Consider the following 25,610-nt stretch of genomic DNA (forward strand, 5'->3'; position numbering starts at 1 on the left):
AGTATATCTTATTTTAAAAAAAAGTATGTGTTAATTCAGGGTATAATCTATCTCCATTCCAAATTTCGTCCATTTCACCACATATAGACGCCTATTAGCTGTCTATATGTGGCGAAATTTCAGCCACATATAGATGGCTAATAGGCGTCTATATGTGGTGGTCTGAGCAGTGAGACTATGTCGTTGATGTTTGCGGATGCGCCGACTTGACTGGCCTGACTTGATCGAACGACTAATCTACACTAAGCAAAATAGTTAATGATTGTTCAGCCGGTCGGTATGCCTCCCTGTCTCGTCACTAAGGCTGAAATCTTACTACTACTTTGACTTTGCTCAGACTTAAGTGTTGGTTAAAAAGAGACAGATTTATGTAAGCAATATAGCGCTGTCTTGTTTTAACAGTGTCTTAAGTCTGAGCAAAGTCTAAGCACGTTCTATAGATTTCAGCACAAGACTGCGCAGAATTGCTCTGCCTATACTCTATCTTAAGTTAGTATAGTACAGTTACGTAATCCCATACAAATGCTAGAGGTAAAAATCTCAGTGAGTGTTTGAACCAACCTTTGCCTAAAATGAATTAATAAAAGTTAAACGGTAGTCGTATAGCGAGTAACTGAATCCCACATTGATAGTGAGGCTTGTTCAATGTGGCTTAGTAACTCGCGATATAAACAAACCACGCGCGCAGCAGCGACGTTTCAGCTTGCGATTGCTTGCGTTCAGTACTGGTTACATTTTTTTTTGCAAATCATGATGACTTTGTTTTGTATTATTGTCATAATAAAACATGATTATCATTCAGTTGTTTTGTTTACCTAAAAAGCAACAGAATGATTTTTCTAAAATATCTCAAGCCTGACTAGACTTCGCTGGTTACTGGCATGTTTTAATTTTAACATAAATAGAATATTAACTGTCATGGTGCGAAGAGAACCTTGCCTTTTAGAAGTTTTTCTTAGACTACCACATAATTTAGCATTTAGGTTGTCCAATGTCAGACCTGACTTTATTTTTATAGTTTGCTATACAGTCACAGCTGTCATTCCAAAACACGACTAATTCCAAGATGCGCCTTCTTGTCCACTACCTTCCGTCAATGCGACAACATAACTCATGACTGCTTCTAGCTGCCCATGTATGTCTGTTCTTAGTACTCCATTGTGCTGGACCGAAAATCTTGATTTGTCGACGAACTAGGTATACACAAGGTTATTTCCAATGCTGATTTGTCGGGTGTTCGCAGGCTGGAGCACCCCGTGAAGCGCTTCAAGAGTGCTGCGGGCGCACTGCGCGAGGAGCTGGCGCTGGGCGCGGCCGCGGGAACGGACCTGTACGCGGGCCACGACCACACGCGGCTGCCCGCCACGCCCGCGCCGATGCTGCACATCAAGCAGGAGAAGCAGGACCACGTGAGTGACAACCTTCTGATAGACTGAGCGAGGGAGCTGGTGCTGGCCGCGGGAACTTTGTTAGCGCGATTGAGGATCTATGGCGAGAGACTGAAGAACCTATATGGCGACATCTAGTTTGTACATGGTAAATTACTTCATCGCAGCGTGCGATGGCTGTAGAATCCTTCCTCTATTCCTCTATGTTCTGAATAACTCAGCTGAGCAGAGCAGAGCTCTGCAGATAGTGGGCTGACAATGGGTTGATAATGATGAAATAAAACCTAGATAAGGGATTTTCGGTTGCTTAATTATGATTGTCTCGTGATCCTCCTCCTTTCAACTAACTTTGATATTAATTATTTTGACACCATTCCTTAATTTTTTATGAAAATTAATAGATATCTAAACGTGATAGTCTCCCACCAGGCAACTTGACAATATTGATATTTTAATGTATAATATGTTATGTATAGGACGATTCAAAAGAGTACAAGAACTTATACACCTCGGACGGCCTGTGCCCGACGCTCAAAGACCTGGACCAAATATTCGACAACTCGGACGACGCGGCCAGCGGGGACGAGACGGTAAGACTTGTGAGTGTACCCTTCATATTATTGTCTCAGTTGCATGCTGTTTTTTATGTGAGTCTATACACCTCGGACGGCCTGTGCCCGACGCTCAAAGACTTGGACCAAATATTCGACCATTCGGACGAACGCTACCAGCGGGGACTAGACGGTAAGACTTGTCCTTCATATTATTGTCTCGGTTGCATGCTGCTTTTTACTTGAATTTATAACTGTTTAATAAGTTTTTACTGTTTTTAAAATATAAGTTGGCAAAAAGAGATTGCAGTACTCTGTCACTCATACCTATGTGAAATTTTATCGGTCTCAATGACAGAGACAACACTCACTATCACTATCACTGCTGAGTACTGTTATACTGTAGTAGGTCTGTGCGACTTACTGTGAGTACAATGCAAGCAGGCCAATCAAACCAAGGTCTCTCTTCCAGTTGCAAGTGCAGACGCCCCCGGACTCGAACAAGTCGCTCGAAGAGACTCGGTGCAACGCCAGCGGCGGGCGCTGCGTGCGTGCCGAGGAGCTTAGCAAGATGTTCCCCACACCACCTAGTATGGAGGCGCACGCGCAGGCCTCCCCGGGGTTCTCGCCGCCTGACGACCATACGCATCTGTTGCACGCACACCAGCGCGCGCACGCCTCTCCCCCACCGGACCCTATAGAGGTGAGTGTCGCTGCCACAAGCCTCAAACAATACTATAGTTTACATACTTTTTTTGGGATACCATAGTGTTAACCAATCTTTATTCATCTTTATAGTCTAAAGCGTCTGTCATATGAGATTAATTTGCAATATCTCTATTGCAAGTGAGGAGGGATTGCAATCCCTTAATTACAGCAGCTACAAAGCAGACTGTTACAAGTTCTCTCACGGCTTTTTGAGTTTATATTATCTGACAGTGATGTGTTTATCACCAGCTTTTATAACTGGCGTTCCCTCGTGTGACTTCACTATGCCATTTACGATTCGGACAAAAACTTCGTGCGGATAAGTGCATTGTCTCCCTTATTTTGTTGGAATTTTTCTTAGAAATCATTTTGCCTCTTTCCCTATACAAAACTGTCAAAATATGATAACGTTGTTGCAGGACTGGTCGTATGTGTTCAAGCCGCCCACGATATACAAGTACGTGGGCTCGTCGAAGTACGAGCCGCTGGCGACGCTGCCGAGCCAAATGCTGCCGCCCGTGGCGCTGCCTCCGCACGCGCAGTACCGGCCCAGCTGGCAGCGCAAGCACGAGCCCGTCGCGCCGCACCGGACCGAGCCGCCCCCCAGCGATGGTACTGTACTTGTACAAATTACGCCGATGTACCTGCGCAGAAATCTGAATTTTGAATAGTCCGAAAATATTAGCCAATCATAGCGCGCGTCCGTCTGCTATTAGTTGTTGGCGACATATTTTGTACGCGCTAATTATAAGCGAGATGCATGACTCTTACTTTACAAAATTTTAGTCCCACTTCTGATTTAACAATTTTGTCTCACCTTATTCTACTTCTGATCTAAATTTAAGTAGTGTGAAACTTTATCCCACTTCTGATCCAAGAATTTTTCAAAAATGTACCTTTTAGCTCTTGCAGTACAGCGACATCGCTCGCTTGTTCATCGAATAAAACTAAATGTAACCATCTAATCTTAGTAACGTGTATCTGTACAGGCAACAGCAATAACACAACGAACAGCAGTACGAATACAAACAACGGCGGAGTGAAACGCTCACTATCTACGAGCAACGAACGGGTGAACGGTTCCGGGATAGCGAGCGTGGAGTCCCGGCCGTCGCCGCGCAGGCCCGGCACCGCGCCCATGGGCTGCGTGGCCTCGCCCGCGTCGCCTCGCGCGCCCACGCCCGCCTGCCCCGTGCTGCTCAACGTGCTGCTCGCCGACACCGTGCTCAACGTGTTCCGAGACCACAACTTCGACAGTTGCACGCTCTGCGTGTGCAACGACAGCGGGACCAGGGTGAGTGGGCCACGGACCCCCACATACACTACACTAAATACACGCATCCTAAATTAACTTATACTAATACTAGCTTATGCTCGCGACTTCGTCCGCGTGGACTACAAAATTTCAAAACCCTATTTCACCCCCTTAGGAGTTGAATTTTCAAAAATCCTTTCTTAGCGGATGCCTACGGCATAATAGCTATCTGCATGCCAAATTTCAGGCTGATCCGTCCAGTAGTTTGAGCTGTGCGTTGATAGATCAGTCAGTCAGTCAGTCAGTCAGTCAGTCAGTCAGTCACCTTTTCCTTTTATATATATAGATAACAATCAATACATACTTAACACGATTTGACGATACATGTTCAATTAAATTATGTTGTGTGCTCCTTATACTGATTGCACATTACAGACTGAACGATATATTGCGCACGCATTTCTTGCTGTGAACTAGAAACGTTTCAGCAGGCCAGGCCAAGCCAATGCCAAGGCCTTGGATGGCCAAGGTCTTGGTCATCCAAGAAATATCACATAAGATTTTACAAACGAAAGAGAGGTGTTTGTTAAATTTTAGGCCGCAGCGTAGTGCGAGCTGAATTTAATAAGATTCGCTATTTATTTAAACGTCTTTGCGGAGTGAGCCTTTTGTACCTGGAAGTATTCTGTAGGTCGCGTACCGCTTCGGATGTACCACAAAATACGGACAGTGTTATTGTGTCATTACTAGAACATAGAGTTGTTAGTAGTGTGCAAGCCGTCCTGTAAATGTGTAATCGGTTTTAGAAGACTATCAAATATTATCTACCTTAAGATACACTTGAATAAACCCAATCCGACCCATAACAAAACTGCTCAAAACTAATACATCGAATATACGTACGGTACGCGGCAGAAAGTAATGTACATCCGCCTTTAGAATGACATTTCGGCTTTGTAGAGCGTTGTCTCTGTCACTCATACCTATGTGACGTTTTGTCGCACTCAACGACAATGCTCTACAAATCTCTCTTTCTAAATGTCGATACTTTCTGTCGCGTACTGTACGCACCCACACACTCACACAAATACACACGTGAATATAGCTTTTGATATACCAGTGAATATGAATATTATTATCTATTTAGTCTATAGATTGAAATAACCAAATGCTTTGATCTAAAGAGAATATGGAATGCCCTTCCGACTTCCGTTTTTCCTGCTAGCTATAATATTGGTACCTTCAAAAGAAGAGTGAATTGGCACCTTAGGCTGCATCATCGCCTGCTTGGTGTGATTGCAGTCAAGCGCAACCCTATATAGTTATAAAACAACCGGCCAAGTGCGAGTCAGACTCGCGCACTGAGGGTTCCGTACTGCAGTCGTATTTATTCGACCTTTTGCACGATAAATCTAAAATTATTATGCATAACAATAAATAAAAATTTGTTATAGAATGTACAGGTAAAGCCTTTTCATATGATACCCCACTTGGTATAGTAATCTTACTTTGAAAGTTGAAAATAGTAATATTTATTCGTAAACACATTTTAATTTTTTTTTCGTGACGTAACCACAAATTCACGGCTTTCGGATTTTTCCCTTTATGTCTATTATAAGACCTACCTACCTGCCAAATTTCATTATTCTACGTCAACGGCAAGTACCCTGTAGTTTTCTTGACAGACAGACATGCAGACAACAAAGTGATCCTATAAGGGTTCCGTTTTTCTTTTTGAGGTACAGTACCAAAAAAAAAGTATTAGTAGTTTAATAGTCTATAATAATAATAATAAATAACAGCTCCTGTATATAAAATGTTCTATTTCCACAAGCAGATCTACCTTGAGCTGCTCACCGCAGCCTCACAATAAATCCATCTCATCGCAAAGATGACCTGGAGTATAGCACAGTGCGTGTAGTCTTGCATTCCGTGGAACACGTGCAATACATAACCCTTTACTAAAAATTCTTGTTTTTTTTACATTCAGCTAAATTTTATAACAAAGACATTCAATTTTAATTTTGGCATTATTGGGAACCTAGCAGTCCAGCAAACGTGTTTCGTTGAAGTAGCGATTTTAGGCTTATTTTGTGATATGATATTTCGAATAAATCAGGCCGGACGAGCTGTATCATAGCAATCTTAAGACAAATCCACTTGAGAGTAAGGCCAGGGAAATATGAAGCGGACTTTCGCGTGAGGAAAATTTCAAATTAAACATTTTCTTACGACACATTCGAATGCGCGCCTTTTTGTGATTGCGGTGTTACGTTAGATTTATTCGTCTTCTAGTCTAAAGAAACACACGCGAAAAAAAATATATTCGAAACATTTTCGCTTGCACGTACACATTGTACATGATTGTATGCCTGTAGTCTAAGAAATCAATTTTAACTCTAAAAAATGTCTATGTAAAAAAAAATGTTTTTTTAGTGACGGTTATATTGCACGTGTTCCCGAAGTATGAACAATTTGAACTAAATACGATTGTAATGTTTGCAGGTGGTGGGCAACATCCGCGGCGCGGACGCGGCCACGTACCTGCCCGGCGGCGACTGGGGCGGCAGCGCGGACGACGAGCCCTCGCGCTGCTCGTGCGGCTTCAGCGCCATCGTCAACCGCCGGCTTGCGCATCGAGCCGGCTTGTTTTACGAGGTGAGCGACGAGACACGCACGAGGAGTCTGCCAGGCCGCATCGACGCACTAGACGGGGCTCCGGTATTGCCGGGGGGTTTGTCATCATGTCCACTGTAACAGTGTTTGTTGTGTGCAGGACGAGATGGAGATCACGGGCATCGCGGAGGAACCGGGCGGGCGCGGCGGCGGCGGGCTGGCGGACGTGGCGGGGCTGGTGGTGGCGCAGTGCGCGGGCGCGGCGGGCGGTCGCGCCTCCGCAGTCGCACGCGCCGCGCGTCGCTCCGCCGCCGCCGCCGGCCCGCCCGACCATCTGCGCCTCAACCAGCTAGAGTGAGTGCTGTATACATGTTCTATTTCACGATGACGGCTCAGTCTTGTTTGTAGTACTGAGTGTACTGATAAACGCGCGTTGGGACTATTATAGTTTATAGTGGCTTGTCAACAATCTGTCTCATTCCCAGGTACTCGGACGGCGGCGCGGCGGCAGAACGCGCGTTGCGCGCGGCGGCGGGCGGCCTCAGCTCCTTCGGCGCACCTACCGTCACCACCGGCGCCGTGCATCGCTGGCCCTTCATAGGCGCACGAGCGCCGAGGTCCTCCAGGGATGTTGTCAGGTAAACACCCTATTACTAAGCTTCCGGTGTCCGTCCTTCAGTGGACTGTATCTCTGAGGCTGAGTTGAGATTTTCACAGAAGATGTCCCTATTTCTATTGAAGCTATAAAAATAAATAATATTTTAAAAATGAAGAAAAATTAAATAGTGTCATTTCTTGATAACACTTTCTCCAATGTGATGCGTTTCCTATTGCATATGAAAATATCGCCGTATGCATGACTTATAGCATCTTGTAGCATACTTGAAACTCGTGTTTGAAGGCTTTTTGCTTTAGTCATAATCAAGTAAAATAATTAAGCATGATTAATGTAAAAGTAGCTTGTATAATAATTTTGATATGTGAGTCCCGATATTGTTCACAGATTGATGCGACGACTCCGGCCCTTGCTCCAAGACGCGATACAAAAGCGTTGCTGCGGAGCGCGCATGTGGGACGGCGTCACCGGGCCACTGACCTGGCGACAGTTCCACAGGCTGGCCGGCCGCGGCAACGAGGACCTCTGTGAACCCCAACCCGTGCCCCCGCTGCTCGTGGGCCACGACCGGGACTGGATATCACTCTCACCTTACGCCCTACGACACTGGGAGCGGTTATCACTCGAACCGTATTCCTACGCTCGGGACGTCGCATACGTTGTACTAGCGTCCGACGGCGACGCCCTAGCGGACCCTATCAAGACATTCTTCAGAGAGCTGTCGACGTCGTATGAAGCGTGTCGACTCGGACGACATCAGCCTATAGCGAGGATAGCGCGGGACGGCATCGTACGGACTGCGCCAAGCGAAAGTGAACGGTAAGTCGACTGTCTTACTATTACTTTTCCCTGAGCGTCAAGTCGTCGAGTGTGGTCCTCCAATACTTTCTCACTCTCTCCTTACGGGCTACGACATTGTGGATTATTCCGTTGTACACAATCTCTAAACTAAACTAAAATAATATGTCAAATCTATTGCTATCCCTTTCATAATGTTGCTTGCGGAAAAGGATAGCTCTAGATTTAGACCTTGTTAATTTAGTTTAATTTAGAGATTGTGTACAAGAGAATCGATGCTACTGACGCGCTAAGAATCTTGACGCTGCATAAATTGTGTTAGCGTACGACGGTGACGCCCTAGCGTCCTATTCATCTGGGAGTTATTGACGTCATACGAGGCGTGCAGATTCGGTTGACGTCAGTCGAGTCACGTAACCCAAAACCGCGGGGTGATTACGTAAAACGTTGCAGTAGCGACAGCAACGCGACAGCAGTAGCAATGCGATAGTTCATTTGCTGTTTCTCTTCTTATTTTGCTTTGTGGCTATTGCTGTCTCTCTCTAGCCGGACGTTTGACAGCAATGATCGCGAGATACGTAATCAGCCCGCGGAAGATGTAACATACAAAGTGTAGATTTATTTTGATGTTTATTCTTCCAAGCCATAGTTGAGACCGAATATTGACTTGCCGATGATTGTATTTTCGCTTGTAGGGAGTCAAATTCGGAAGAATGGACGGGTGAGCTGCCGCCGGGCCGGCTGGGCGAGTACATGCGCGCGTACGCGGACACGCTGCGGACCAGCCTCGTGCCGCAGCTCGCCTCGCTCAACGTCGACCGGACCTTATTTGAAAGTAAGTGTTACTTCGAACCCCTATTTTACTCCCTTAAGGGTTGAATTTAAAAAAAAAACCTTTCTTAGCAGATGTCTACCTCGTAATAGCTTCACCGCTTCTGGTCATTATGTATGCTCTAGCCATACATCGATAAATCACCCACTTCGCAGGTACAAGGTCAGAGACCTTTTACAAGACGCCAAATATGCCGACTGATATATCACTCACTGCGTAAGTTCAAGGTCGGAGATCTTTTGACGTAACACCAACTGTAACATGGATAAAGTACCGGGAGAGCATGAGAAGATAGGAGGCTAGAAACTCACTATACAAATTTCCATACACACTTATGTCCATAAGCATAAAAAGCAATTTTAGTCCGCTTACACTGGTGACTGGACATAAAGAAGAACTTTACGAGCGTGAGAAGTGAATTAATTATTTTGAAAACAGGCAATACGGGTGCAATGCGACCGCCGGCGACGTTGGAGCGGCCGGGCACGCCGGGCGGCGGCGCGGGCTCCACCGGCGAGCACGAGGCGGAGACCACGGCCGCGTGGGAGGAGGACGAGGCCGGCGCGCCCGCGCTCGTCATCTACGTGGTGGAGCCGCCCGCCGCCACCGCGCACCGGCCGCGCGCGCTGGCGGCGCTGCTGAGGCTGGCTGCGCAGGCGCACACCATGCTGCACCACCACAACCCCCTCATCAAGGTACACTATTGCTCTGCAATGGTATGGCCACAGTTCACTGTAACAAAACGTCGACGCTTCACATACACTTTACTTGATGAATGTTACCTACATTTTACTTGATAGATGGGCTCTATGAAACGACTTGATCGAGTATCTTTGATTTCAGACAGACTGACACACTGTCACATTTTATAATAGTAGTATGAAAGTATGGATAGTATGCAGTGGCGTGCACAGGAGTTCAAGCCAGGGTATGCATTTAGGTATGAACTTGTTTTACGGCAGGTTATAATGAAAAAGTAAGCTTTGATTTCTTACAATGAGGGTAAGCAGTGCGTTTATGCTTCTATGAGCTGCACGCCACTGATAGTATGGATTATTTGATAGGTTAAAGGACGGTTGGAACTATCGTGAGCACGAGGGCGCGTGTCAGAAGAAAACCGGCGACGTTGAATTAGCCACCGGCTTGCATAAATTAGTAGGTAGTTAGTATAGTCTGCAAGCAAAGTAGCAAATGCACGATTACATCAAAACGTACAAATTCACGAATACATTAAATATATATATCTAATATATATTTAGAGCCTCAATAGCTCAACCGGTATAGGAGTGGACTGAAAACCGAAAGGTCGACGGTTCAAACCCCGCCCGTTGCACTATTGTCGTACCTACTCCTAGCACAAGCCTGACGCTTAATTGGAGAGGAAAGGGGAATATTAGTCATTTAACATGGCTAATATTCTTTAAAAAAAAAAAAAAAAATATATATAAATTGAATGTTCAATACTTATTCGTCCACAGATAGTATCATTAGAGGGCGTTTGCGAGACGTGGAGCGCGCGAGGCGGGTGCGGCTCGGAGGTGCGCGCGCTGGCGTTCAGCGTGTTCACAGGCGCGCGGCGGCTGCTCTCTCACTCCCCCACCGGCAAGTCGCTCACGGGCTTCGGCACCGCCGCCAACGCCAACCTGTTCCTCAGTTCCAAAGACGTGAGTGTATTTTTCATCTATATAAAGTACCCTCCAGCAGGGCGATTGTCTAAAACCTGCATCAATCATTATTACAATCTCAATTGTTCTGATTGGCTGAATTTGTGCGATTCTTCTTGCAACAATGCATTGTGGCCAATAGTGAGCGAGCATTAACCAATCAGAGATGATTGCGATCGTGACATTGTAGCTGTCAAACAACCGCGGTAGAGCCACTGACTAGCGAACGTTGGCAGTCAGTGTTTCCATGTTCAAATCACTAGAAGTGTACCTAGAGGTAACAGCAAGAAGTTTAGTTTGTTGTGGGCTCTTTTTAGACCTGGGCGCGTTTGGAACCCTCGTAGCTTTATACTAGCGGCACGCTATGATGGCCGGTTTGACACATTACAATAGTGATGTGGAATGTCAATTTATTCTCGAACAAAAAACAATTAAGTTTTGTTTTTGTACCTGATTAAATAGGTTTAATAAAACAAAAATGTATATGTTTATTTAATTTATTTGAACGAACTGAATATTTGAACGAAAATGAATATACATACTTTATATGCACACAAGAAACATGTGAATACAAAAGATACCGAAAAAGGTGCCACAAAAGGCCATAATTAATCAGATTCGTCCATACTACTATTTTCACTGTCGTCACTGCTATCATCACATACATTAATAATTATATGTTCGTTTTCTATAATATTATCTATTTTCACATCTCTTTCATAATCTTCCCTTATTAATTTAACAGTTCTATTCACAACCTTTTCCCAGTCTCCTTTAGTCACATGTTCACAAGCTTCTTCTAATAATTTTAGCATTTTTTTTGTGGTAAATGGGGGTTCTGTATTGTGTCTTGCAGCATATCCCTTAATTTGAGCCCACACCAACTCAATCGCATTATACTCACAATGGTAAGGCGGTAACCGTATAACTCTGTGCCCATGTTCTAATGCTATTTCGTCAATGACGTATCGGATCTTGGTTGGTTTGTTTTCTTTTAAAAGACGTACTAATTCCGCTTTTAACATATTCATGTTTGCATCTACGCCATTTTTACGAAGCCATGCGACGATATCAGCTTTCTTTTGGGATTGGGCAGGTGGCTTGTCAATTTGCATCGAGTGGTATGGGGCGTTGTCCATAATTATAATAGATGGTTCAGGGAGGCTACACAACATTGAGGTAAACCATTCAGTAAACTTTTCTCCATTCATGTCTTCATGATAGTCTCCAGTGGTTTTTGACGCAAAAGCCATGAGAGAACCTTCGACAAACCCGTTGATGGTTCCGGCGTGACAAATTATAAGTCGCGATCCTTTTCCTACAGGAACTTTGGAAGTAGATGCTGCTGTGTCATCGTTCCAAGAACGGCCTACAGTATGGTTAGCATTAAGCCATGTTTCATCCAAGAACACAACATTTTGCCAATTTTTGATTTCTTTCACTTGCCGTAAAAAAGTATACCTTGCCATCGCTATATCAAATCTTTCCATCAATATTTTGCGTTTGTTACATTTTTTGTATCGAAATCCAATGGTCTTCAAAATCTTCGTTAAAGAACTTTCCCCACCGAAGAATAATCCAGCTTCCTTCAGTGAATGCACCAACTTTTTTCTTGTTGGATACTCCTTCTGTAAATAGTAGCCGTAAACATGTCTTCGGATAGCATCGGCATCAAAGCTATCGATGCCTACGACTGGTTTTGCTCGTTTTCTCTTTTTTGGTGTGTGAAGTTTATTTTCTTCTGTGCCAGTCTCGCCATATTTTTTTTTAGTTATCCGTCTAACAGTTCGTTGTCCAATATTAAGCGCATCAGCTACGCGTTCAACCACTGACGTTATAGGTAAAATTGGCCCTCCATTTTGAGCTTCACGATCGAAATAGTTACGAAGGCGTATTAGGAACTCACGTGTCTGACTATTTAGAACAGTTCTCTGCGTACGTTCGGTCATATCGACGAAATCCACAACAAAGGGCTTGAACAGAGTCCAAATTAACGAGCAAGGGTCAACAGTAATGCAGTATCAATATTTGAAATCCAAAGCCAGGTCAAAACTATATCACAATCGCATTGCACTGACAGTTTATACTTTTCGAAGCAACGTCAATTCGAAACTGCTTTGTTTTGCATTGAGCATTGACGCGAGTTTGCCGGAGGTAGTAGTTGTGCTAGCCAGCGATCCTATGTGACGATCGTATTAGATTCCATTTTTAAAAATTTATTGATATTTTTTTGCGATTTCAGAGGTTTGTCCACATAGTGAAAATTGTTCATATTCACAAGTACATTCACCCCTTAAATGGTGCAAACTGATTTTTCTACACTTGTATACATTTAAGAAATCAATTTAATAAATAAATTTTGAGTCCTAAACCTAAAACTACATTCGATAAAATTTATGAATCTCTGCACATCACTATCGTCAATAAAGTAATACAATTATTTCCTTCAAAGTCGTTATCAATTAATACGGAACTTCATGAGCGGACAAACGTCAAACCGGCCATCATAGCGTGCCGCTAGTTTAGTTTTAAGTTTGCGTAATAATTATCACCACTATATCTTACAAATCCAACAACTGACAATCAAAAAGAGTAATTTATTACTTATTTTGAATAAATTATTTGAATTTGAAGAAAGAGGAAGATATTGACATGTGAGATTGTGTTACAGGAGAAAAACCGAGCACCATACAAATTGTTCTCACCGGCGTGGGTGCTAGCACCACCTCGCGCGTTGAAGGAAGTGGCCGAGACGTGGGGGACGACGTGCGGCGACCAGAGTGCCGTGCTGTTCCTGGCGTACTGTCTGTCGCACGACCAACGCTGGCTGCTGGCCGCCGCCACCGACGCGCGCGGCGAGCTGCTGGACACCGCCGCCATCAACATACACGTACCTGCCAGGTGCGTACAAGTCGTACAAACACACGCGCGCTCAAGGAAGTGGCCGAGACGTGGGGGACGACGTGCGGCGACCAGAGCGCCGTGCTGTTCCTGGCGTACTGTCTGTCGCACGACCAACGCTGGCTGCTGGCCGCCGCCACCGACGCGCGCGGCGAGCTGCTGGACACCGCCGCCATCAACATACACGTACCTGCCAGGTGCGTACAAGTCGTACAAACACACGCGCGCTCAAGGAAGTGGCCGAGACGTGGGGGACGACGTGCGGCGACCAGAGCGCCGTGCTGTTCCTGGCGTACTGTCTGTCGCACGACCAACGCTGGCTGCTGGCCGCCGCCACCGACGCGCGCGGCGAGCTGCTGGACACCGCCGCCATCAACATACACGTACCTGCCAGGTGCGTACAAGTCGTACCAACACGCTCGAGGAAGTGGAGGACGACTTGCGGCCACCAAAGCGCCGCAGTGCCATTCGGTATTTTTGGACTGCATTCTTTCGAAATCGATATCCGGGCTTCCTTTCAAAAAAATCTTGCTCTTAAAAGTCAATACAGTACGCGGCCGAAGGTAATGTAAATCTGCCTTTATCATGACATTTCGGCTTTGTAGAGCGTTGTCTCTGTCACTCATTCATATATGACGTTTTGTCAGTCTCAACAACAGAGACAGTGCTCTACAAATCTGCTGTTTCCTTCTTAAGGTACATTACTTTCGGCCGCGTACTGTACCTACAATATGGATAAAAAAAAAAGAGACCATCTCGCCAACTTCCTCTATATAGTGAAAAAGAAATGCAAATGGGTCTTGAAATCTCGGAGAATTAAAAAAAATATTAGAAAAAGTAATTCACGTTGAATTGAGAACCTTTTCCCTTTTGGAAGTCGGTTAAACTTGTCAAAATTTTAAGAAGTTTTAAAAACGCCATTTTGAAATTCCTTGTTATTGGATTGAATTCTTTCAAAATCGATATTGGTTATCATAAAAATGAAACTGTTGCCAAGATGTCCGCTGAGTTATGAGCGCGCGATAAACCAAAAAAGTTTCTTTCGCATTACTGTCATTTTTTATTACATTTTTGTTGTTTTACAGATCACGACGGAAGCGCGGTGGGCCGGCGCGGAGGTTAGGTCTGACGAAACTGATGGACTTCGCGTTGGGCATCATGTCACAATCCGTTCAACCTTGGAGACTGGTCGTCGGTCGCGTGGGAAGGATAGGCCATGGGGAACTAAAAGGTTTGTATCTATATATATAAAAGGAGAAGGTGACTGACTGACTGACTGACTGACTGACTGACTGATCTATCAACGCACAGCTCAAACTACTGGACGGATCGGGCTGAAATTTGGCATGCAGATAGCTATTATGACGTAGGCATCCGCTAAGAAAGGATTTTTGAAAATTCAACTCCTAAGGGGGTGAAATAGGGTTTAGAAATTTTGTAGTCCACGCGGACGAAGTCGCGAGCATAAGCTAGTAATATTATAAATTTGAAAGTGTGTTTGTTTGTCGTTCAATCACGTCGCAATGGAGCAACGGATCGACGTGATTTTTTGCATGGGTATAGTTAAAGACCTGGAGAGTGACATAGGCTACTTTGTATCCCGGGAAATCAAAATTCCCGCAGGATTTTTAAAAACCTAGAACGCGGGCATCAGCTAGTCAAATATATTTTTTTGGCTAAATGTCAATTTTGTCCGATTCCAAAATTTATGCGGAAGAAACTGTACCCTCCATCATAATTTTCGTGATCATCAGATCTGACAATTATTTAAAGAAGAATTTTGAGAATTTTAGTCTCATTTTGGGTGTCGCATTTCTTTTTGATTTGAGGAAAAATTGAATCCAAAAACATTTCACAGGTTTCCAAGACTCATAAGTTCATAAAGCTTTCACTGGTAAAAAGTTATGAGATCTCTAGTAGAGCCAAGCCCCTAGCTGAGCTTCGATTTGTTCTGCCCACGGGGCCTGTCCCAAGTCCAAAGTATGTAGCTCTTAATTGCTCTTGACTGTACCACATGATGTATGTTTTGAATTTTTAATACCAGGGCGATATTTTTCAAGAAATTTCAGAAACTCATCCTCATTAAATGTATTGTACAGGTTGGAGTTGGCTGCTATCGCGGCCGAACCTGAACCGAGCGTCGAACATGCTTCGCGAAATGTGCGGCAGTTGCTCGCTCCTGTACCGCAGCGGAGCGCCCTGCATCCTGTCCGCGTGCCTGGTGTCCACCGAGCCGGACTCGTGTCTGCGCCTCATGGCCGACCGGTTCACGCCGGACGAGCGGTTCTCGCAAGCCTCCATACAGTCCCACCTGCACACGCCGAGAGACGTCACCGCGACGCATATACTCGTCTTCCCCACTTCTGCTACCACACAGGTGAGATTTTACTTCAGCTGAACATGAGCTTTCATTCCTTGCTCCTTCCTTTTATTTCTTTCTTACTCCTTCCTTCTGTCTTCCTTTTTTACTCCTTCCTTCTTTTTTTCCTACTCCTTCCTTCCTTTCGTACTCCTTCCTTCCTTCTTAGCGTTCCATTCGCACCTTCCTTCGCTTGAGCTTCTTAAGATGTTGCTCAAGTGCAAAGGTGCAGACAACGCCATTTGAACCGTTCGGCTGCACTAAGGGTGAGATCTATAGAGCGCACTTTGACTTTGCTCAGACTTAAGACAGAGTTAAAACGAGACAGAGCTATATCTCTCACATAAATCTGTCTCGTTTTAACTCAATCTTAAGTCTGAGCAAAGTCAAAGTGCGCTCTATAGATCTCAGCCTGAGAGCCACGCGAGCACTGTGGAAATCTAGTTTAAATCCACGTTTAACAATTCCTAGTTGCACGTATCTCCAGCTCTGTCCATATTTTCTGCATAAGTAGAAACTAATTACGTATTTCTCTTTCCAGTCAAACCAAATGCCATTCGAGCCTCCCAACGCCAACGGGGAGGAGAACGACATCCTCATGGGGCTGGAGATGCCCGACGAGGAGATGGGCGAGGAGAACATGACGGACTTGTTGGATGAGATGTTCATGTGGCCCACGCGCAGCCCGCACGCCTCGCCGCGCCGGCACGACGACGACGCGAGCCGAGAGGGGAGCCCCGCGCGGCACGCGCATCTCGCGGGGGCCTACTCGCGCGACGACGACAATCAGCCGGTAACGATTCCGTCATGTACCCACTTTTTACTTTTTTTTTTTCCTTTAGGTAGGAGAAAATTCTTATGGATGCCAGTCTATTGACATGGCCGACTTCACTGAGATGTTCTCGCATACGGACTCAAACTTGACTTCTTTGGCCGCCATTCCCAGAACTGTTATGTGCAAGACCTTAGGATTGAACCGTCTTCCTGCTCAGCATTTTGTTAGCTTTTGCCTGGCCCGTTCTTGACTGTTTTCCCTATAATCGTTTGCATCATTTTAGCACCCTTGTCCCAACACTACACTGTTTAGCACCTGTGGCACCAGATTGCTTTTTGTAAGGGGTTCTCCATCTCTGCGGGCTTTGTTTCTTGCATCTGCAAACTCCTTGCACTCAGACAAACACTAGTCGTCTACTATAACCTCGTGAACGTGTGTTGCAGGAGAACGTGGGCACAGTCCTCCAGCAGCCGTTGGCCCTCGGCTACCTGGTGTCCACGGCGCCGCTGGGGGCCATGCCGAGCTGGTGGTGGGCGAGCTGCCGGCACCTGCGCGACGCGTGCCCCGCCTTCCTAAAGAACGCGCTGCACCTGCAGTGTGCGGCGCAGGACGACTACACCACCTCGCTGTCGCAGCGGAGAGACCACAACGCGCACCCGCTGGACTCCACCACTACCACCGACGTGCTTAGGTAACGTATACACTCCCTCGGCCGCTGGTGTGCGCGTGTTTCCTATTCAAGCGAAGGCGTTTGTTGAATCTGAGCGCCGCGTAGGTTTGACGCAACGTAGCGCAGCATTATGTACAATCGGGAACGTAATAATTTTATTTTAATTTTATTTTTAACAGTAAAGCCAACAATCCAGTTTCCTCGTCACAATCCATTTTGTTAGTGCCAATCCAAAACGGTAACGTGATCACGCCGCGACTGCGCGAAGGTGACTCAGTGGTCCCATGTTTAGTTTCGGCGCCTACGATGGAGTGTAGGGGCTTCTAAAGTTCTGTGGCGATGTCAATGTGCGTCAGACTACCCACTTATTAGAAATCAAAATGAGAAATAAAACAATAAAATTGTTTCACTTACAGGTACGTGTTGGAAGGTTACAACGCGCTCTCCTGGCTCGCGCTGGACGGCACGACACACGACCGACTGTCGTGTCTGCCGCTGCACGTGCAAGTCTTGATGCAGCTCTACCACACGGCGGCCGCGCTCGGCTAGACGCACATCGCTGGAGTGTCACAGGCTACCCACAAAAATTGGAACAACCTGGACTTCAACATCTGAACTAATCTGAACAACCAACTTAGGCGATATTTTGACCAAATTTGGAATCATCTGGACCTGTTCCCTCCAATCTACAATGAACATAGGCGATATTGGTACAAGAATTTGCGGATAAAAATTGGTACCACGAACACTTGTTTCCGCTAATCTATATGAACATAGATGATATTCCAACAAAAATTGGATCCAACAGAAGTTTGGTTGTCAAAAATTGGAACAATCCATACATACCCCCACCTAATGAACAGATGATTTTGTGACGAAAATTGGATCAGCAGAAATTGGGCTTTCGTAAAAAAGTTTTGCCATAACTGAGGTGTGTGAACTCAGATTGGATGGGAGGACACATAAATGAGCTTCAGAACTACCACATGAAATGAATTACGTCAGAACCAAATCACCAGTGGTCCACGTCGGTCACATGTTTGCCGTAAATTGTTCAAAGTGAAGTGCAGTTGTGGATCCAAACAAGTCTGAAGATACTTGCATTTGTTAAAGTTTTATATTGTGAAGTTTGGTAGAGGCGCAGTGTAGTGACATAGTGTAGTGCGGACATTGTGTAGCGAGCAGAGTCGGGGAGCATCATCAGTGTTGGTTACCATTATTGTAATTTAAATTATTTATTGGGAGTTATTGAAAAGGATATGCAAGTCTGCACAGTACCCAGCATATCAAGCATTAGAAAGAGATAATAATCGGCAGCTATGGCTTCGTTAGTCTAACAATCCGCACATGGCCAGCGTGGTAGACTATGGCTAAAAACCCTTCTCTCTCTGAGAGGAGACCCGTGCTCTGTAGTGAACCAGCGATGGGTTGATCATGATGATGATGATGATGATGGCTTCTCTAGTGCTGTCTCTGTCACTCTTACCTAGGTGACGTTTTCTCTTGAAATCGTCAGTCAGAGACAACACTACAAACCTGGAGCTGTCAATTATTTCTTTCTAAAACTTGATTATTTACTGCTGGATAATGTAACAAAAATCACAACTATTGTCATAAATTCTTTATCTTACTATTCTTACAAAACTTTTTCGATTATTTATTTCTAACTCTATTTATTTTCAATTATTTTTTACATATTTATTTATGTATTGATGTTACAGACGTGCGAAATGAAATGACATTGTTAAGAAAATAGCTAAATGATTTTCACATAATGAGTTACTCATTGTTACTATACTAGACATTTACGGTTACTTTAGTAACTGACAATTATAATTTTGTGGACAGTTTGCAAACATGAGATTTTCTTCTTTACTAGAAAGTTGTGTGTAGTGTAAATCTAAATCTAAATTTGATTTTATTTAACATGGATTCTTATTTATTTTCTTTTGTGATATACATAATATATTATACAAAAAATACACTACATATAAACTTGTACTCCGAAGGATAGAATTAGAAGGCAGTACTTAGGTAAATTAATTAATTGGTATGGCGTGTACATGATGGCTTGATTAGGAGAAGTTATTGTTGTCAAAGTATGGCGGTCAACCCTCGCGAGGGTTGCTGAGCTGGTTATTGGATAGTTATAGTCAATCAGTGGATAGTGAGTGGTGACTCGATTGTTAGGCCAAGTTTCCACTAGCAATGTAACTTGCAGAGGCCAGCTCTGGCAAGTTACTTGCAGCAAGCCATTTAATGCAAAAGTTACTAAAACTTGCAGAAAATGACAAGCTGACTTCTGCAAATTTTATTGCTAGAGGACACTTAGCTTTACGGCGTAATTACACATTCGCCCAGTGGCAAGAGACAGGATGTAATCTCACAAACATTTATAGATTTGGAGAGAGGGATAGAGAGTAATTTAAAATAAAATGGACCTTATTTGTCTTGTTTTAAAACTTAAATTCGTCCACTTTGAAGTCGTTCCAAGCGAAAATCTTGCTTAAAATTAGTGACACTGAATTTTCGACTTTAAATCAAAAACTTATAAGTCTATTTTATTGTGACGTTATTGTGTTTTGAAGCTCGAATTCTATCAACAAGGGTGAGATGTACAATCCTACTGTTCGCACATCCATCTCCGGTCTTGTCTTGTACTTGCACAGTTACCGTGCAATAACAAGATTATACACGAGCGACGTGAGGGCGAATATGTAAATGCAAAGTTAGACCTTTTTGTTATAAGTATTCAGATATCCAATTATTATGTTCTTGCATAGAACATACTTTACTGCAGTGCTACGGCTCACAACCTTGACGCAAAGCCACTTGAGTTAAACCACAGAATACTTGCCTTACAGGTAAACAAGCTTAAAGACATTCAAATAAATAGTGACTTATCACTTACTACTATGCAATAAAGTACAATTCAGCTCATAGCACTGCATCTAAAATTTAACGAACTCCTCTCTTTCTATCTCGTAAACTCTTGTCTTATCTCTTATAGAGAGAGACACAAATATCTGTAAAAATATGTAGTGATGTCACAGGTTATATGTGTCAAAATGTAATGCATTCTGACGTCATACCGCTTCGTACAACTTGTGCGTTTGATATTCTATGAAGGCACTTGCGATTTGACCTGTACAACTATCGGTGATGCGACAAAGTTATGGCCTTGCATTTCTGTTACATCCTTCCTTTCTAAAAGTAATACTATAATCTATTTTTCCCTAACTGACTTAAAAGGTAAACAAGTACAGTACGCGGCCGAAAGTAATGTACATCGGCCTTTAGAATGACATTTCGGATTTGTAGAGCGTTGTCTCTGTCACTTGTACCTATACGACATTTTGTCGGTCTCTACGACAGGGACAATGCTCTACAAATCTGCTATCTCCTTCTAAAAGTCGATGTACATTACTTTCGGCCTGTACTGTACCTTCTCGCTGAAATAAGAGGCGCATTATACGCGGCCGAAACTTTCGCAGATCTTGTTACAATGAAATGATGATGCAAGTGCAAAACATAACTCCAGAAGGCCTAAAGCGCCAGGAAAATCGCGTCGTTTACGCGTTTCTCCGAGAAAGTTTCTGCGATTTGTTTATCTATTAAGTCAACTGAGGAAAACTGAAATATAGTAACTTTAGGTTAATATTTGGTTCAGTGCTATTCATGCAATACCTTATAACAAATGGGCATTCACTCTGATTGAAAGTTACCACAAACTTGTGTGAATATCAAAATGTTATATTAAAACATAGAAAATTTAGAAAAAAGATTAGATAAGCCGGGGAAGTATATTAATATAATAAGTAAGTTAATGAAATCTTCTACAATGGTCCAATTTGGAATAAAAAGACAGTTTTATAAAAAAAGCTGTTGTTTTATCGAGATTCGTCTCATGGATAAGGGCACTTCATTTTCATTTATAATCTATATTTTTCCTTAGCTGACTAACTGCCGCACTCAGAGTCGCTTAATCGTTACTTAAGTTTAGTTAAAACGAGACAGAGCTATATCTCTCACATAAATCTGTCTCGTTTTAACTCAATCTTAAGTAACGATTAGCGACTCTGAGTGCGCGTGTAAAAGGGACAAATCTCAAAACTATTGTCAAAGAAACTCGCAAACGTCGCGTTATTCCGGCGCTTTATATTTTTTACAGTTTAGTTTTCCACTTGTATCGCCAATATGATATCTATGTTCGATAATATACAAGTACATATAAAAATACTTGTCCTGACTGACTGACTGCATTTAGTCTATCAATGCAGTTTTGACCGTTCGGGTTTAGAGTGTGCGTTGAACTTGAAGAATCTTGAAATTTTGACAGTAGATTACTTTCATGACGCAGGCATTCACTAAGAAAGGATTTTTAGATATTTGAAAAAAAAATTGCCAAGTTAATTGCCGACTAATATTCCCCTTTCCCCTCCAATTAAGCGTAAAGCTTGTGCTAGGAGTAGGTACGACAATAGTGCAACGGCTGGGATTTGAACCGGCGAACTTTCGATTGTCAGTCCTTTAACCGTTGAGCTATCGAGGTTCAAAATAGGGTTTTTAGGTTTTCAAGTTATACCCATAAAAATTGTTATGTAGGCTTGCGTCGCTTGCGCTTTTGCTAATAAGTTGTTTGCTTTTAAGTCAACTAAGGAAAAATAGTACACTCATTTGGGGAAAAAGTTTCTTCCATTATGGTCTTTCAGAATAAAATCATTCTTCCGTGATCTCACACTCCATTACAAACCTCATTTTCTATAGTGTCGCGTCCACTTGTATGCAGCATCGGATGTATGTTTTTTTGGCGACCTTTTTGCCACTTAATAGAAACGAAATCATGTTATTTTGTAATTTTACCTTTTTATACATTTTTCTAATTTTTTTAAAATCCAAAACGACTTATAATTTACAATTGAAATCAGTATGGCAACAATTGAACTATGAAAAATGTTTTACATTGCATGATTTGTATATTTTTTAATACTTGTATCAACAAGATTTATATTACCAATTTTTCTGCTTAATGCATTAACATTCTTCCAAAGATATTAATTAACTCATACAATCGTATTTTTAAAAAGTGAAGACAAATTCCAATGCTTGTGTGGGTGTCATATACTCACGATGATTTTTTTAATGATCGATCTTGGGTATAGTTCCCAGCAGTTAAATAGTCGCGTCTGTCCTACGATGCAAGTACGAACTCGCGCAGGTGTACGAATGTAGCACTCACACTAATGCAGATGGCATTCGTGGGGTGCAGCGCGGTGCGTGGGCCGCTCCCTCGCGTCGCGCACCCCACTGACGCCTAAAAAATGCTATTGCGACGCATCTTTAAGAACGACTATTTAATTAGCGCAGGCTATAAAATGACACCTACAAGCAGGCATCAAAACATGGCAGCCAAACCAGTGTGATGTTCCATATAATTATACAATCATGCAGTGGTAATAGCCAGAAAGGAAATCAAATCAAATATTACTTTTTGAGTAAATCATGTTTGAAGGTATAAACTTTGTTTGTTAAGGAAACTAACCTAGTTACTATTGTACTTGATAATATAGTGCTAGTATTTTGGAATCGTTTTAATGCTCGCTCCACGCTAGACGGACGGGCTCTCATCAGTAGTTTTCTAGCAATATGATACTTGTAGTCATAGGTTTGTGATCGCCAGAACTCTCAGGCTGAGGTCTATGCTCAGACTCAAGACAGAGTTAAAACGGGACAGACTTATGCCAGAGACATAAATCCGTCTTGTTCTAACTCAAAAGTCTGAGCTAAGTCAAAGTACTCTCTATAGATCTCAGCATCATTTCTTCATCTTTTGTCTATAGAGTTAAATTAGTTGAAAAATTTAGTATGTCACAAGTTACTTATTGCAGTTATGATAATATTATAATGTTGTTGTACTATGTATAATGTAATGTATAATTTTTTTTATTTTACCTTTCAAACCGGTATGAATTACCAAAGGTGTTAGCTATTTACATAGTGATTTAGATATTTTTACTGACATAATATTTTCTTAAAAGTTTTGTTTGACAGGGTTTTACTTTTCATCTCTATTATTTCTAACGACGGCGAAATTTGTATTTTTTACCTTAAACACTATATTTTTTGTATAGATTTTTTTTAAACTTGTCTAAGATCATGTAGCTTTACGTTTAGTGGCAATTATACATTAGATCAATGAAACGATTGACCATTCACGTTGGGCACAGTTTTTTGGCCGTGTACAGTTATATATCCAGGGAACAAAAGTTCAACATTGATTGACGTAATTAGCACATTTCTTCGAAGTAAATTAAATAAAAGTGCAAAATTTTGCTAATTTAATATATCAATAAGTGAACTGCCAAGAATCCGCGTTATTAGCGTGAGGGAAGTAGGAAGGGTATACTATTCTAAAAACAGTGTTATTAGTGATGTCTTTTTCTTATGATAACTAACCTTGTAACTGGAAACAATTAGTGACACCAATAGATTACGATTAGCTACATAGTTGTAAAGAAAAACAAACCATGTTTGATGATAGCGTTTTTGTATGTTTAGGGATCATTTTGTAAAATTACGGACGAAATAAATAATTGTAATAACAAAACACAGTGCTGATCTGTCGAATCTCTTACAGTTTGGTAGATATATAAAATTTTCTATTTTAATATAAAATAACGATAAGTAATAGAAGTGTCATACAGTTGATATAACGTGTACATAAGGAAAAATGCGTATTGTTGCGCTCGGAAGGTTCATACTCACATTAGCAGTTACATTTTGTATATTTCGGTTTTAAAGTCAGAACTCAATATCATGGTTTTTATTATGTTATGAACAAAGTCGTGAAAATTCGTAATTAATATTGCTTATTACCTGATTAATTTTAATTGCAACCTTGTAGGATCAGTGTAAAGAACTGATGTAAACAAATTGTACAGGGGGGTGGGGCGCTGCCGGGGCGTAATATATTATTATTTAATTATTGTAGCGATGGCTCGCCCACGGTTAAACTGAATTATGGCTAGTTGAATATAAAAATGTTTTAAATGTGTTACAGCATTTGAGAATATTTAATGATGTTGTATATAGTTTATATTTTGTTTTGTAAAGCATGTTGTAGATAGTCGAGGTAGTCGGAGTGCCGTAACTGATTCGCCCACTTTGCCGATGTATGAGGAGCACATTTTAAAGAAACCACTCGTAATATTTTGTACAGTTGTTAAGCGAGATTCATAGTTGAATGAATTATTTTTAAGATTTTTGTTTTTGACTTTTTTTGTTATTGTGAATTTGTCAATTTTTTTAGGGAATTGGGATCGTACTGTATATAGACCTCACCATTTTGTCATATATTAGTTTGTAAGAGGACACATCTGATGATTGAGATGGAAATCAAATTTTCTTAACGGAGCAATCATTAGATATTCGTAAACAAAAGTTAGTGTAATACTTGATATTAATATAACTTTATAAATAACTGTGAAAATAGGTAATAATAATTATGAATAAAATATTACATATTTACAAAATGATTTTATTTACCTCCTCCAAGTTATATTACAATTGAAATAAGGACTGAACTTAACCAAGGTCGTGCGCGAGAATTGAACGCCGCAACTTTCTCAAACCTGAGCCTGCAGGGTATCTATTGTACTATCATGGACTCCTTAGCTGAGGGATTAATAAATTATGAGCCTAAAGTGAACAGACTAAAAATAGTATTTTTTACTTTCAAAAAATCAAAATGTAGGTACTTGGACGTAGTTTTTGAAGTCAGTGCCAAATCAAACACTTCTATTCCGTCTATTTTACGTTCGCTTCGCGTATTGTAGCCTAGTATACTGCAACCCACTTAAGTCTATCAATCCGCACATGGCCAGCCTGGTAGACTATGGCTAAAACCCTTCTCACTCTGAGAGGAGACTCGTGCTCACTATTAAGCCGGCGATGGGTTGATCATGATACTGCAACCACCATTGCACAATAACTTCAAAACAACAAAACAAATCAATTATTTCTTTAAAATAGTTACTTGAGCCAACATAAACTCACATCACGTTCTTTGTCAAGATCTCACGTGCAAAGACATCTTGAAAAAAGTGGCCACGGTGATAAGGACAGAAAATAATACTTTTGTCACGTTCTAATAAGAGCGTAAATGCATTTAAGCCCTTATTAGCTATCTTGCACTAACAGTAAAGCGCTTTATGGGTCTAAGTACGTTAGTACATTATAATTTAATGGTCTAAGTTCCTTAACACAGCCTTATAAGAACGCTAACACAATAGGGCTAAGTGCAATACTTCTACAGGTATATATCTCGACTCTAGTATCATAAGGTCGGATGTGGATTTTTGCTACTTTTCAGGAGAGCCAAAACAAAAATGCTAGGGAAATCGGGTCATAATTTCTAAACTACTAGAGATACAATTTCAGTTGTTTTTGTAATATTTAACACTTAACTGTACCTATCA

General features: G+C 42.3%; 1 protein-coding gene across 1 annotated transcript in view; it reads left to right on the forward strand.

Annotated features, from left to right (window-relative positions):
- Window positions 1-24,665, forward strand: part of skd (mediator complex subunit skuld) — a 142,396-nt gene extending 117,731 nt beyond the window's left edge. Inside the window, exons 13-30 of the mRNA XM_069509737.1 lie at window positions 1,244-1,409; window positions 1,865-1,978; window positions 2,412-2,642; window positions 3,067-3,259; window positions 3,637-3,941; window positions 6,408-6,560; window positions 6,679-6,872; window positions 7,004-7,156; window positions 7,522-7,953; window positions 8,628-8,767; window positions 9,203-9,459; window positions 10,243-10,428; window positions 13,100-13,329; window positions 14,415-14,560; window positions 15,429-15,706; window positions 16,230-16,481; window positions 16,907-17,154; window positions 17,550-24,665. Coding sequence (XP_069365838.1) covers window positions 1,244-1,409; window positions 1,865-1,978; window positions 2,412-2,642; window positions 3,067-3,259; window positions 3,637-3,941; window positions 6,408-6,560; window positions 6,679-6,872; window positions 7,004-7,156; window positions 7,522-7,953; window positions 8,628-8,767; window positions 9,203-9,459; window positions 10,243-10,428; window positions 13,100-13,329; window positions 14,415-14,560; window positions 15,429-15,706; window positions 16,230-16,481; window positions 16,907-17,154; window positions 17,550-17,682 — 3,811 coding nt within the window. The 3' untranslated portion in view covers window positions 17,683-24,665. The remainder of the gene's footprint in view (window positions 1-1,243; window positions 1,410-1,864; window positions 1,979-2,411; window positions 2,643-3,066; window positions 3,260-3,636; window positions 3,942-6,407; window positions 6,561-6,678; window positions 6,873-7,003; window positions 7,157-7,521; window positions 7,954-8,627; window positions 8,768-9,202; window positions 9,460-10,242; window positions 10,429-13,099; window positions 13,330-14,414; window positions 14,561-15,428; window positions 15,707-16,229; window positions 16,482-16,906; window positions 17,155-17,549) is intronic.
- Window positions 24,666-25,610: the final 945 nt, after the last annotated feature.

Source organism: Maniola hyperantus, chromosome 3 (assembly GCF_902806685.2).
Source record: "Maniola hyperantus chromosome 3, iAphHyp1.2, whole genome shotgun sequence".
NCBI classification, from domain to species: domain Eukaryota; kingdom Metazoa; phylum Arthropoda; class Insecta; order Lepidoptera; family Nymphalidae; genus Maniola; species Maniola hyperantus.